Source organism: Halichoeres trimaculatus, unplaced genomic scaffold, assembly GCF_033239565.1.
Source record: "Halichoeres trimaculatus isolate MK-OKI-2021-1 unplaced genomic scaffold, fHalTri1.1 fHalTri1_scaffold_11, whole genome shotgun sequence".
NCBI classification, from domain to species: Eukaryota; Metazoa; Chordata; class Actinopteri; order Labriformes; family Labridae; genus Halichoeres; species Halichoeres trimaculatus.
In genome coordinates this window covers 11,759,525-11,774,293 of record NW_027437189.1, presented here as the reverse complement: position 1 = coordinate 11,774,293, position 14,769 = coordinate 11,759,525, and the positions used below count along the sequence as shown (strand labels likewise).

Genomic DNA, 14,769 nt, shown 5'->3' with positions numbered 1-14,769 from the left:
AGCAGAAGAAAGCTAAACAGGAGAGTGATACAGCCCAAGCTAAAGGCTAATCAGCCTTTAGCTTGAGCTGTATCACTCTCCAACACAGAGGCTAAACTGTTTGTGATAATGTTCATTCCAACCCACATGCAGCAGTTATTCTGCAGTGGTCTGTTCCAACTTGAGAGTCTATCAATAAAATAAAGAGTGAGGTTACATTAGCTCTGCTTGGTAGATGACTGGCAGGAAATAGCTAACCAGGATTTACTAACGTTACACATTATGGACATGTCTTAGAGCACCAGGCTGCCAGCTGCGCTTAATATAAACGACTACTGAACAACTTACAAACTGACAGTGTTTACTTGTTGTCACATTAACCACCGCTGTCTCCCCTGTCTCTTTTTTAACCTTCTGTCATTCATCTTGCTGTGTCAAACATTTCCACCTCCACACATTCCCCCTACCTCCTCTCTGCCCTTCACCTCCCCTCTCTTCTCACCTTTTCCTGTCTCCTCCTGCTCTCAGCTCCTTTCTCCCTCCCTGACCGTATCCCTTTCTCACTTCCCTTTCAACACTTGTCACCTACTTCCTGTCAGGCTGTCCAGAGAACACTGCAATAAGGTCACAACTCTTTTCAGCGTTGCACTCCTCCTTGTCCTTGTCTTGTTGGAGGAGGAAGGGAACTTTAATTAGAAAAGTGAGGAGAGAATGTGAAGACTTTGGGACTGATGTCATCCATGCAACACAGAAAGTAGCATTTTAGTGCGCTTGAAGCAGTATTGATGAAAAAAAAAGTTATGACATCAATGCTTCTATTCTTGGCAATTAGCCATTTTTAAGGGATGTGAGTGTGTCCATTGCCTACACAGCGGAGAAGTGCTGGACTGGCTGTCTAGTCAGATCAATGCACAACCTGGGCTACTGCTTTAGACGACTTGTTAATGTGCAGCACTGTGCCGATGGGCCTCATTGCTCTGTTGTCCGACGATTTTATAATCTCTCTTATAGCGGTATCGACCCGCCTGAGTGAAAGAAGAGCTTTTGCAGGAGGATGTGTGTGTGTGTGTGGTTTGGTGTGTTGATGGCAGGATAAAATAGGCACTGTCTTTTTCTTTAATTGGCGCAAGAGCGAGACCCTCTGGGTGCTCTATGTGCAGCCTGTCACTCTGTGTGTGTGTGTTTGTGTGTGTCTGTGTCTGTGTGTTTGTGGATATTGATGCAGTTAGCCCAGCTTGTCATTGCTGAGACATGCAGGCAATCATAGAAAACAAATGCCTACAACCAGAGACCCACACATAAACACACAGATGGATCGTATCCCTGAAGTATTTGCTCGACTTCTTATCCGGTGATTTACTGGCCTCATTGATTTCTCGTTATAGATTTTCAATGAAAACACAAGAGAGTTTTGGGATGCCAGCTTGGCTTAGTCTGTAAAGTGTGTGTCCCATCTTCAGAGGCTTTAGTCCTTATCACAATAGTTGCTGGTTCCAAGCCATGACTCACACATTTCCTTCTCTCTTCAGCTGTCCGATCAAATAAAGGCAAAATGCCTCAAAAATAACTTTGGGGGAAAATTTGTATGACTACTAGAATAGGGTACCAAATGATTAATACAGGATTGCAACTTTAAAGATCCAAATGAACTGGTTTTGTTTACATAATCATCTCTAAAAACAGAACAGTTTGTCGTAGATGCTAGGGGTTGAAAGCAGTTGCTTTGTGAGACTCACAGCTTTCAGGATTGTACGTCCATTTGTTACATGTGTAATGTCATTTATTGTTACCGTAACGACAAAAATAAAAAGAATTACTTCCATAGGCCTTATTTCACTCCTCTTTATTTCCTAAGTCAGTGTATAACCAATCAAGAATTTCAAATGTCTTGGGTATCATTTTTTCACATGTATTTTTGAAAATATTTTTTTAACTTTGATTCAGCTCGGTATTTTCATTTGTATTCATGATGTTTAAATGGTTTGTGGCTTGAGCTGATATCCCTTTGATTGTAAATTATGTTTCCCCTGAAAACACTGGGTATATTACATTGTTGTGCTCTACTTTGCTGAGGTTATACAAAAGTAAACCAGGAATTGAAAAAAAGGGCAAAAAAATGACTTAGACGTCCAGTACTTAAAGCAACTCAAATTCAGTGATTCAGTGTTATATACACCATTAAAGCTCCTTCTTCCCATCATCCAAAACATGCTCATTAGGTTGATTATTGACACTGGAGTGTGAGTGTGGGAATGGTTATTTCTGTTTACATAAGCCCTGTCAGGGACTTGTCATCTGGCCATCATCTCTCTGGAAGGGCTCTATACTTCCCACAACCATGTCAAGTGGTAAAGATAGTGGATGGATCATGCCTACTTCTGTCATCGAAAAAAAAAAAATGCAGTGGAAAATTTTAGAGAAGGCAGTTTGATCTGTATATGACTCATCTGACACTTACCCGCTTCAAGCAAATACAGGCATTAAAAAATGACCAGATATTGTTAGTCTTGTTCTTCGTGATCTGTATTGTTTTATTGAGTGGACAGCTGTGGCTCGGTGGTAGAGTTGATGACTCTTAATCTTAAGGTTGAGGGTTTGATTCCTGCTTCTGCAGTCACGTGTCAAAATGTTGAGCAAGACACTGAACCCCATTGCTCCAACTGTTGGGTAGTGGTGTATGAATGGGTGCAAATGTGTTTGTCAGAACTGATAGCTCCTAGAGCTCCCTCTACCACCAGTATGGAAATGTGATCTGGATGGGTGAAGGAGATTAGCCGTGTCCAGGCGACTAGAAAAAACCTTTGTATGTACTGGTCCATTTACCATTCCATCTGGTCCATTTAGGTCAGACAAAAAAATCTGTGTGTATTTTTGTGTCATGTCAAACACAAGAGCTTTAAATATATCATGCTAATGTTATACTTGCTACACACTCTGTGTATATATTTGTTAATATCTAGTGTTTTGGGGTTTGTGTGCAATCTTTTTACCTTTTGTTCTTAAACTTGAAAGTGTCATTGTTTCTCCTGTGCATAGAAAATCTAAATAATAGGGCTGGGTATTGCTAAGAACCTAAAGATTTAATTCAATTCGATTTGGATTTTGATTCTTTAGGTTGCAATTCATTTGGATATCGATTCAATTCAATATTGATTTGAATGCCTTGATTATCGATTTTCATGCCCCATGTGAACATATGTGGTATATCACCTCACCTTTTGTAGCAATAAAACAACCCAAACGCCAGACTTTGAAGCTGAACGATTTGTCTTTATGCGTCTTCTGCTGCTTTGGCTGCCATTCCTTTTGTTGTTTGGTCTCACGTGGCCCTCATCCACACAACAGGAATAACACACATACTCCCCCCATTTGCCAGGAGATGAATCAATTCAGAGGATTTGCTGTATTGATATTGAATTGGGCGAGGCAATATTTCAATGTATCAATTCATCAATATTTTTACCCACCCCTACTAAATAAAAGGGAAAGTATTTGATAAAATAAAGAAGGAACTGTGGTGATATCCACAGATCCACAGTGAGCACCACAGACTGTATAAGACATGGACGTCCACAACATCACCTGTCTGTTCCTGATACTGTGAAATGAAGCCATCCATGGACGCAGCCATATTGGATATGACACAGGCTTTGAGCTTCCTTGCTATAAGGCGCCCATCAGTCGTGTGAGCTGAGCTGCGTCTCTGATTGGATGATCAAATGATCCTAATATTTTCCAAACTACTGTGTTAAAAAAAAAATGCACCCACCATACAGTGTGTGCCGATAGCAAAACCAGCGGTTTAGACCTAAACCTTTTTGAACCAGGCTGTAATTATGCTTTCTAATGCCGTAAAAGTCTGTTTTTTTGGCTGGGTGTGAATGTGACTTCCGGTCTTTCTGCAGCCAGCCTCAAGCAGGATCCTCAATGAACAGCAACTTTTGCATAGGCTTCATTTTTCTAAACCGGATGTTGCCCATTGGTGAACACTCATTCTGTACAGAAAGTTTGTGTGTGCAAGTATCAGCCCATTGCTTTATTGCTAAAACCCTTTAGCGTTGTTTTCCAATAATTCTTACTCAGAGGGACACATATCAGTATTTTGCAAACGCCATAATATTGATGATTGTCCAGACCCATTGGGCATACGTTGTCTTTTTAATAAAGTTAAAGATTCCCCACTTGCCTCAGTGTGTAGCCTCAGCCCCCAGTCCTCTACCAACCATGACCGCAGCAGTGCTGCACTGCTGGCTGCGTGCCTGCCTCATAGAGAGATGTGGCAATAATTGGAGGCCAGTGAGAGAAGGGGCAACACACCGCCTGCTGCTTGTTGTTGTTGCTTTTCTCTGTGTTTGTCTGTTTCTCCAAGAGGACTTCGAAATACAATAAAGCGTGCTTTGAGTTTGATTTTTCTCTTTCTCTTTGTTAATGTAATCAGGCAGCTTTCCAAAACTCTATTTGCACAGAGCCATGTTTGCCAACTGGTGTGTTTGTCACTGTCGCCCCCCACGTTCCAAATCTAATCTTTGAGAATATTTGAGAATAATAGCAAAAGAAATGAGATGGCATTCAACAAAAAGGCGAGAGACTGAGACAAAAGGGAAAAAAGCAAACAAGCTTTTTTCTGCAGTTTGTTCGGGGTAGAAATGTTGAGCTTCACAAAGACAGGAACAACTTGATGAACAGCTACGGCTTTTCTGCCTTTCAGGTTGATGTAATCCATCTTCTTTGTCCTGTCTAGACTAGGACATTTGTACAGCACCTGTTGTGGGAGACTTGTCCCCTCTGTCTGAGCGTTGAGCGCCTTTGTGGACATCTGGCCTTAGAGAAAACACTGCTGACACGATCACAGGTCGGAACAGAACAAAAGAGATAGATTTACTCACAGTCCACTTTCTGTAACATAAGCCTCATTTCAGCTTCTGTCGAGACGTGGGAAGAGAGGAAAAGGAGTTATAGCCATGAGTTGCGACCTTTAGCTCTGGTTTTCTTATGATATGCCGTCTAGACATTGTAATCCCAGAGAGGGAGGGCTGCCGATGCCGTGAGGTAGGAAGGAGATGAGGACGAGAGGCCAGTGAAGGCTGCACTTGCCTGTGACTCATCCTCTCATCTTCTCATGAGCTGAGATTCTGAAGAGATCAATCAGAGAGTTCACTGACAAGACGGGGGACTCTTTACTGACCTGGAGCTGTACAGGTTCATTGTAAAGTGACAAACAAAGGATGTAATGTGGACAGTGAGGAAGGAAAAACCAAGAGAGCTTCCTATTCATCATGCCCTGTTAACTAAATTGTTACTAGTGTACTTTATTAACTCCTGATGCTTTTTACCTTTTGTTCATAATTTTTAGTTTTGAAGTAACTTGATGGATCTGAATCAAAGGGTTGACTCATTTTCAAATGCTTATTCAAGGAGATGCGCTCACATAAAACAGACCAAAGAATCATCAGTGAGTGCAGTTTGTTCCCTTTCTTGAAGTCTTTTTGTGCCATAATGTTGTCCGCAATTTTGAGCTGTGCACACAAAGTCAGCTTGACACAAATATATATTTAAATGCACTGTACAAAAAAGCAGTGCCTTGCAAGTGTGTGAAAACAGCTTCCTGCAGAGTTGTTGATAACAGTGAATATATTAGCATGTCTATATTTATGCCAAAAGTTGTTGTGTGTTAGACGGTACTGAACATAATAAAGATTTAAACTCACACAATCCCAGAAGCCAAAGAGGAGGAAAAATATAGGTTTGGTCTTTAGGTGTGAGAACATATGAGAAAACTCCTTCTACAATTTGTTTATATCACCTTTAAATTCAGTGCAACAAGGTTTTTACATTAATGTAAGCAGACCTGACATCAGAATGGAGTGTATTTCTCCTCAGGCATATTTGCAGTGGAGAATAAGGAAGAAAGCAATCCATGTGTGACAAAAAAAAAAAACACAAAGGCAGCCAGTTAAAGTTTTTGAGAGTTAGTGAATGCAGCAAATAGATGAAACAAGAAGCAAACATGCCATCCTTTGCACTCGAGAATCTTTCTGAACCCTCCTGAAGTCATTCCTTTGAAAGTTTTAGCAGAGCATGTGTGTAAGAAGTTTCAGCTGTAGTTTTCATATATGTCTGCAGTTTTCCCCATGGCAGGAACAAATTGTAGAAAGAAGAGGATGGTTTGACTTGTGCAGCAAGCGTTATGACGGCATGATGTCTTTTTGGTGAGTTTAGCTGCCAGAGATAACTGCAGAAGTAGTAGAAACAGAGCGATTTGGCCTTCAGATTAAAAGCTAAAAGCATAGTATTTGTCACTCAGGAAATAAAAAGCCTTGTGTCTTATGAATACCACAACATGAGTGGGATCAATATTTCCTGACAGAACAGTGCATTTCAAAGTTTTATGGATGTGATTGTGCAGAGAAGTGCCCTTATATTTATCCTGTTTCCCCCTCTAGACTTTCTTTGAAAAGTTTGCTCAAGGAGTTTGTTTACGCTTTGACAAGAGCTTCTCTGCAATTTATGAAGTTAATTACCAAAAATGCTTTGCTTGGTTTAAAAAAAAAAAACAAGTTTAGTGGCAAGTTCCAGAAAGACCGGTGTTTCACCTCTTCTGCAGCACAACACGCCATCACTTGATGGTTTATTTTCACATGGAGCAGCTGCAGAGGGAAAGTCTCAAGAGTCTGATACTTGTGATGTTTTGGCCTTTTATAATGGGGCCTTATGGAGGGAAGCAGAAGTGTCAAAATAAGCACAGAGGTAAAATCTTTGAAGTCAACACTTTGCTATTTACCTCCCCTAGTAACGCGTGTGCACTGCAGGTGTATTGTGTGTATGTTTGCATCTCTGTGTGTGAGCACAGGCTGTTTAACTGCTGTCTCATACACCCTCGTTTGTTTTTACTCACTCAGTTGTCACTGAAATAAAATGCTGTACTGAATATATAAAACGATCCTCCTTTCTCTACTCCACAGTGAAGTTTGATGACTGCATGGGCAACAAAGCGGTGGTTTTCCAGAGCAGTGACCCTAACTTCAGCATGCGGACAGATGGGTCCATCTTTGCCCAGGGAGAGGGAGCCAGCCTGGATGAGCCAGTCCAGTTTAAACTGACAGCAAGCGGTCCACACACACAGGTCTGGGAGACTGTGGTCCAACTGGCACTAATAGACCTGCCTTTGCCTCAACAAAATGAAAATGAGGTGAGTTTTACACTTCCTGCACATGAGCACACGCACACAGAAATATCATGCTTTAAATTTCAATTAGGAGCCCAGAATTTCTTCTTCTTATCAAATTTCTCTCTCGCGGTCTGGTGATAGTAACAGCTCAAAATCAGGTCAAAACTCTGAGGGGTTTCAGAGCGAGAGGGAGTGGAGCAGCAGCACATGGTTAAAAGTGATAGAATCACATTGCCACTGGGGGAGAGTACTATTCCCCTCAGCCATAAGCTGTTATTGGAAAACATCCTGTGCCTTGGAGACCCTGTGGGACCTCGACTCTTCCTCCTCTATTTTAAAGCTGTCAAAGGTCGTGCAAGGACTGAGCAGCCTGTGCTCAGTCGTCCCTGTGACTACAGAAGTCACAAAGCCAGATCAGAGAGTCAATATCAGCATGAGTGTTAATCAGATTAGGTAACAACAACACACATGATTAAGAGCCTGTGTTTGCTAACAGAGTTTAATCTTCGACATCTCATACAGGGAGGTGGGCCAGGAAGCTCCAGACAAGATCGACTCTAAATGAGACAGATGCCTCACTTAGAAAACAGCACCACTGACAAGAATCAACTCTTCTTGATTTACTTCATAAAGCTGTCCGTAGAAATAACTTACTAAATAAGAAAGATGGTTGCAGCAGTAAAAATGTATTTGTAGCCGGCTGATTGTATTTCAGTGATAAACCTACAAAAAATAATATCCTGACTGAAGTTGCCTTCAGCTCTTCAGAGCTCTATACATTCATTGAGCTCACTGGTTTGGTTTTGTAGTTCCAAGCGTGAATGTTGTAGTTTATCATCAGTCTCAGCAGCTCTGTTTGTGATGTGACACTTGAAGAACTACCTGCATAGCACTGGCTAACAAATAACATCAGCATGTATCTGATTAAAGTTTAGCAATTTGCAGCTTCAAAAAGACATGTACCTTTAGGATTACCATACTGACCCGTGAGGAACACAAGTCGAAATGGTTCCCCTCCATAAAGACTTGTGATTTTTGCATTGAGCCATGTGCAGTTTTTATATAGCTATGCAGCCCTTTCTAGTTTCATCTTATTTTGCAACCATGCTAACAACCTGTATGCTAGACCAGGAATTTCAACACCTTTTCAGCCCACAAAATTAGTGGTGCAAGAAACTAGCCATGGAAATACACTTGTAGGCCAATCCAAAAAAGACAAAATCATCTAGAAGACTAGAATGTCTTTGTGCACTAACTTTGCTGTGTATGCTATATCAATCTGCTGCTACTGACACTGTTATCATGGCTAAATCACCTTGGAAGTCTTGTTGCAATGGAGAAATGTAGAACACTGATCACTGAACACTTTCGTCATAGATTAAACTATTTATTGCCAAATGGATGCAGTTAGAATTGGCATTAAAGCTCTGCTTTTCAGTGTACTCCCTGGGTTAGCCCAGCAGCCTGCTCGAGCTTTCCAGGGAGAGCATAGCAAAAACCCCATGCGTACATATAGATTAAAAGAATGCATACAGATCAATAGGATACATTTACAGTCTTAATAGGAGGAGGAATTATCAAGACAGCAGCAGCTGGGTAGCAAAGAGGTAGCAGGGATCAGAGAGAGTGAAGACGTGGTTTAGATATAACGCCTTATAATTAGACACACTGTGATTGGTTGAGAGGGGTTAGAGACTGAACTTCTGCCACAGCTGGGTGTATGACTTTCATGTCCTGCATGAACTAACACTAACTTCATAAACATAATGCCTATTTTTGTGTATATTTTCACGATAATGGCTAAAATATGCAAATGTAATTAGTTTGGGATTTTGGAAGGCATTTGGCAACTCTACCTCAGCAGCTCTATTTTGGAAACCACTGTGCTCGTTGAGCTATAGTTGGCCCACTAAATTGTAAGGCACCGACAGACCTACCAATTTGACTTGAGCCATCCAGGTCTGCTGATCACTTCTTGTCTCAAATTAAGAAGTCCTGTCAATCAGAGCAGCTTTCTACGAGGTTTATTTGCTTTTTCTTTACCTGTAGTTTCTTGAAATGCATGATCACAGTGTAATGAAAACTGAAATTGATAAAAAGTGGAGACTGCACCCCCTTTCCATGCATCCATGAGGCTTTCCACTTTTTAGACAACATAAATGAGATGAGATGATCAAAGTACATCTTTTATACACCACATTTTACGATAAGAGAAGTATTAAGCTGTGTATTAATTCATGTTGGACTTTGATTTATAGTATCTGGTTACCAAGACAGCAACTTCAGACACATGGTAATGTTACTTTTATGTGTTAACGGGCATTAGTAAGGTAACATTAGCCATTTCAGACTAAAAGAAAATAATACCTCAGTGTTTCTACAGCCTGGTATTGTGAGCCAAAGAAAGTAGCTAAAAAATGTGTTTTTGCATAACAGTTTTGCAAGTGTGGGAGACAGCACAGCCGCTTCATAGGTGGTCGCTTTTATGCAGTGCCAAGCCAGACAAACCCTCTCTCAGTCATGAGTAAGTTATGTTAACACAAAGATCTTGACAGCATTTAAGATGGATTACCAAGGCCATTTCTGTCTGTGTCGTCGTCACTTTGAGTATGAAGTTAATCTTGGTCATAATAAAACATGAACTTTTAAAGTGAGTATAATTAAGTATCAAAATATTTGATGCGAACAAGGTCAGCTCAACTGTATGAAGTTGTCTGACTTTTCAGAATGATCTAATGTCTTTAGTTGTTAGTACTTACAGTAAGCACTCTGTATCATTTGAAACCAGAGGATAAGCAGCTTTCAGTTGGGTTTTCTTTGTATGGCGAGAAAGCAGAAGAGATGGCACAAAGTCAGTCAAAGACTCATAGAGACAAAGTAGAGAGGCGGTTTGGGACATCAGCCAACAAAGGATCTATTAGTGGGAGTGGGTGTAAAGATGAGTATGGTGTTCTGGCTCTGAATAGGTTGGCCTTCATTCTCACATTTTGTGGCTCATGCTGCTTCAAATGAATCATTTGTTCGCTTTGTATAACACTCAGTTTTTGACAGTGATATTAGAGATATCAGAGATAAAATGACTGGCTATCTTACAAAGTTTCCCATCATTTAAGTGACACATGGATTCAGAGGAGCTACAGGCAGAGGGAGTTGATGTTAGGGTCATAGGTCAGAAACACTCAGCATGTTGGATCAAACATTAATGCAGAGTGAGCAGAAAGCAGTGCGCTTAAACAAATGTGATGTTTCTTTATGGAAATGGCGCTTTTGTGGCATGCTCTGTTGAATAATAACTTCCAGATGTCTGAGTAGCCAGGGGCTGGCTGATATCAAAGCGTGTAGGGTTTTTGGGGAGGCGGTGGCGTGGAGGGGAAGAGCTGGGACCACTGCCAGCTGGCTACGGCTCATGGCACCAGGGGTGGGGGGCCGCATCCATTTCACACTCCTGTTCACACAGCATTGGTGTGCATAAGCGTGTGTGTTTGTGGAGCGTGTGAGAGAATGTCATTTGTTTGTGGTAGATTCAGTTAGATGAGGTATGAGTTATGCTAATTTTGCATTAAATTCTCATTGCTGTCTATGTTTGGGGCATTCAGTGTCTTATGTTTGGAGCTTATAGTTTCTATCTGAACAAAGTGCAGCGTTGCATGTAAAAAACAGTATTCAGCTCACTGTGCTCGATCAAGGGAATAACACACTCTGTAAATCTCTGGAATCTGTAAAGCTGCGGTTAAGAATTCTGATATCTGACTCCAGTTTGCTACTGCTCCTTATCCTCCATCTCTCATAATAGTTTCAATATCTGTGCAGACATCTCCTCTTAACCAGTTTTTTAATCAATTTCATCACCTTCCTGTACTTTCTCCCTTTCTATGTAAGTGCGGATAAGAGAAAAAGAATCAGAGCTGCAGGGTTTGATCAGAATTACACCACGACTCGAGAAAAGCCCACTTAAGCCTTTTGTAACAGTGATGGGCACAGCTCTCTCTCGATCTCTCTTTGTCTCTTTCTCTGTTTCTTCCCCTTCATCTCATTCGCTCTAGTTGTCTCCCCTGGGAGCTCACTAGTACCTGTTAGCATGTGTAGATAAAAGGATCTGGAGCATGACTTATTTAGGCAGCAGGGAGAAGAGGGGGGGGGGTCACATCTGCTTCTCAAAACCCATCTCCTCATTCTCTTCATTCCATCCAAAACATGTTCTTCTCCACCTCTGCCCCACCACCCCCACCCCCCACAACCGGTCTGGTGGGATGTGGGACATCCATCCCCTGCAGTCAACCCCACTAAGCCTCCCCCTCTCTGAAGAAAAAGAATACATTTGTCCAGACCCGGCTCACATCTGTCTCATCCCACTCTGCTGACAAACCCTGTTTGTGCACACGGGCATGTTGTGCTTGGCAGAGGCTGGTCTCCTGAATATGGACTGGAGGGAAAGGATCATGTGCATGTCTCAGCGAAGTTGTCACACACTACAGTGAACACGGGATGTAGCAACATGTGTGTTTGGACAGTTGGTGTGTTTCTAAAACAAACTGGTAACAGTACAGAGGGAGGGTGGAAATTGCTGCTTTTTCAGGCTGTGAGTCATTTTTGGATTTCTCTGTTTCAGGGGTTATAGCTCCCCTCTTGGCCTAAGGAGAGCCTGCTGACAAAATTTAAACAGAAACTAATTTCACACTTTTACTCCCATTTCATTTCAGTTAATGAACTTAAAGTTAACAACTACCTGCTCAGAATGGAACAAATTACAAAGTTTATATAAAATGTCTTATCATAGTGACAAACTTGCAGACATTTATGACTACAAATCCCTGACTAAAGACCAAATTGAACAATTGATAAACAATTGTTGTGGAAAATTTATTCAAAGTTCTGCTGATCAGTGTCACCATTGACAGAATACTGGCAAAGTGCACAATCAGCTGAATGATCGATAACCATTTGCAATTACAATGACAGATACTTCCATAGGGAATCAACTGTGATCAATAGATAGCCACTAGTATTAAGATTGATATTACAGTTGTTGAGTACTCATAAAACAACTTCACATAACTTCCTATGTTGCTTTAAGCGGGAAACAGATTGCTACTAGCTAGAAGATTGGCCTTTTCACCATGAGAGGTCTTAATATGTATTTTACAAAGACTTAAAGACATTGGAGTTGGGCTTCAACATCCAATTTAGGACTTTAGAAACAGTGAAGTAGTTAACAGTTTCCTCAATTATTATCTTGAAATTTGAGTACAGCAGAAAATTAAAGCCTAATGTTTTCAACCAAAACCTTTGCTATTCTGATGTTGCTAATATGCCTTGGTTTAAAGTCAGGAACATGACTGGAGTGATTCTATGAGACAAGCCTGAATACAAAAAAACAGCTTTACAACTCTATCCACTGATCAAAGTAAAAATGCACCATGTTTTATGGATTAAATCTTTTCCAATCTGCCCTCTGATGGCTTTTTGCAGCCCCTTCTGTGCTCATGGTGATTATAGATTTTTCAAATGGATAGTTTTGTTTCTGTTTTGCGGTTTAGGTGATGTAGTCAGGTCAGTTAGTGCCTGGATTGGAAGGTCGAAGAGCATTAGTGTTTACACCACTAACATGGAAGCTTTGAGCAGCTAATAGAGTGAGCTTTTAAGCCTGTGGGGTTCAACAGGAATAGACTGCTGCACGGTTAAAATACTTCATCTCATTTTATATTAAAGTAACGGATAAAGTACTACCACACTGCCCACTTTAAAAACACTTTTAGATACTAGCTGGAGTGCTGGAGTGGAACTTTAAAGTATAACACTTAGAACTGGAAAACATTTGATCGTCCAAGATTTGTAGGCGTTTGGTTTTCTTCTCCTGGTGCCCAGATGGAGCAGTAAATTCTATTTTCCTTTAAACTTAATGGAAAAGTATGCTCTCTTCTACCTTAATCGTGTTCCTGCATTCCCACCTATCTGTTTACATTGTTACTGAGACTGCCCTAGGTTGAACAGTACATGATGTCTGATACGTAGTGCTTTGTTGTTGAAACTGCCCCTCCACACCCCTCAATCCCACCCGCCCACGCCAACACGTACACAGCATATGCAGGGTAGTTTGACACATTCCCTTTAAAGCATCCTTTAAAAGCTTTTCTCCTGAGTGTCCACCTAATGAAGTCAGCCTTGAAAGCATTGTTTTTGTTGGCATATACAAGCCAACACTCAGAGGGAACTTGACCAGCGGAGAACAAACAGAGGGAGACAAAGAGAAAACACTTTTTTATAGACTGCATCGTACAGGACCCTTAACTTTCAGTGTGTGCCAGGAGCCATTCCCGTCTTCAAGCACTGCAGCCTGCTGCTGTGTTCTGTTTATTTTTATTCTCAAATGTCAACTGCTGAAGAGTAACTGTAAGAATACATACTGCACAGAAGTGAAAGAAAATGAAAAATTGGAGGAGGTATTAAAAACAGAAGCCTCTTTATATGTAAATGTATGGTGACTGAACCTCTTTTTTCTTCTGCTCTCCAATTCACAAGGCCAGATTTTTCTTCTGTTCTGACATGAACATCCCCCAACACACACACAGACACACGCACGCACACATGTACACGCAAATGGAGCCTGCACATATATTCTCCATTCTCTGCCTTCACTTTATGTTTTTTTTTTGTTTGTTTGTTTTTTTTACTATAATGGAACTGAACAGTTTTCTCTATCATCTCTGGTGAGTGCTTTCCAATTGTTTTCATTTTGTCCCCTGAACCCTGCCTTACATCATCATCCATTCTCTTTTAGACCACACTCGTGTAAAGATGTACAGTTATATCAGAGCTACTGTGGTGTCCAGTCTAAGAACTTATATGATTTATAATTTTATTAAAAGCACGTATTTTGTTCATATTGGAACAAACCCGCTACAATTGAAACTCCTTTTCCTTGAAATACATTTAAAATTTGCTGTCAAACATTCAGGGTCAAGACTTTGAAATGCCAATTTATGTTCAGAGCAGACAGTTTTACTCATCTAGAAAACAAGCATAGCTTATCCCCTGAGTCCAGACATCTTTCAAAACTCCAGCATCAGTGGCTTAAGATGCTGAGACTTGGTGATCACCAATGATACACATAAACACAGTGGCTCAATAGATGGTTAAATTTCTCATCAACTTGAGATGCTGTGTGATGCTGATTTTATGATAATGGTGATCAATGCAGCAGAAATATTTTAAAATTTTTGAAAATTAATCATAAAGATACAGTGTGAAAGAGTGTGATGCTGATGGTTGCTTTGTCTAATCAACCCTATTGTTGCCTAAATAATATCCAGTGCTGGTTTATCTCAAAGGTCCTGTGAAGACTTTATAAGTGATCTTGAAATAGTAGTATTTGAATAGTAATGAACATGTCTCAGAGCATTAGGCAGTGGGTAGCCTGGTAGTAACCTAATGTACAAACTGAGTTTTCAAAGTTTGTTTGTTGCTTCCTTTTCAGAAAACAGTGCTTGTTACCGCCAGAGCTCTTAAAAGGGTAAAGGAAGTAACATAAGCCAGGTTTCTGGTTAACAAACAACCTTACAATGGAACAAACTTTACAACTGAACTTGGAGGGGATAACAACTCTAACAAAAGTCTCTACTAAA

At 40.7% G+C, this 14,769-nt stretch overlaps 1 protein-coding gene across 2 annotated transcripts in view; it reads left to right on the top strand.

Annotated features, from left to right (window-relative positions):
• The window catches only part of LOC141799037 (cadherin-4-like), a 283,324-nt gene that overhangs the window by 184,223 nt on the left and 84,332 nt on the right, over positions 1–14,769 (top strand). For both annotated transcript variants that reach the window (XM_074681080.1, XM_074681079.1), the window contains one exon: positions 6,942–7,168. In XM_074681080.1, the coding sequence (XP_074537181.1) occupies positions 6,942–7,168 (227 nt within the window). The remainder of the gene's footprint in view (positions 1–6,941; positions 7,169–14,769) is intronic.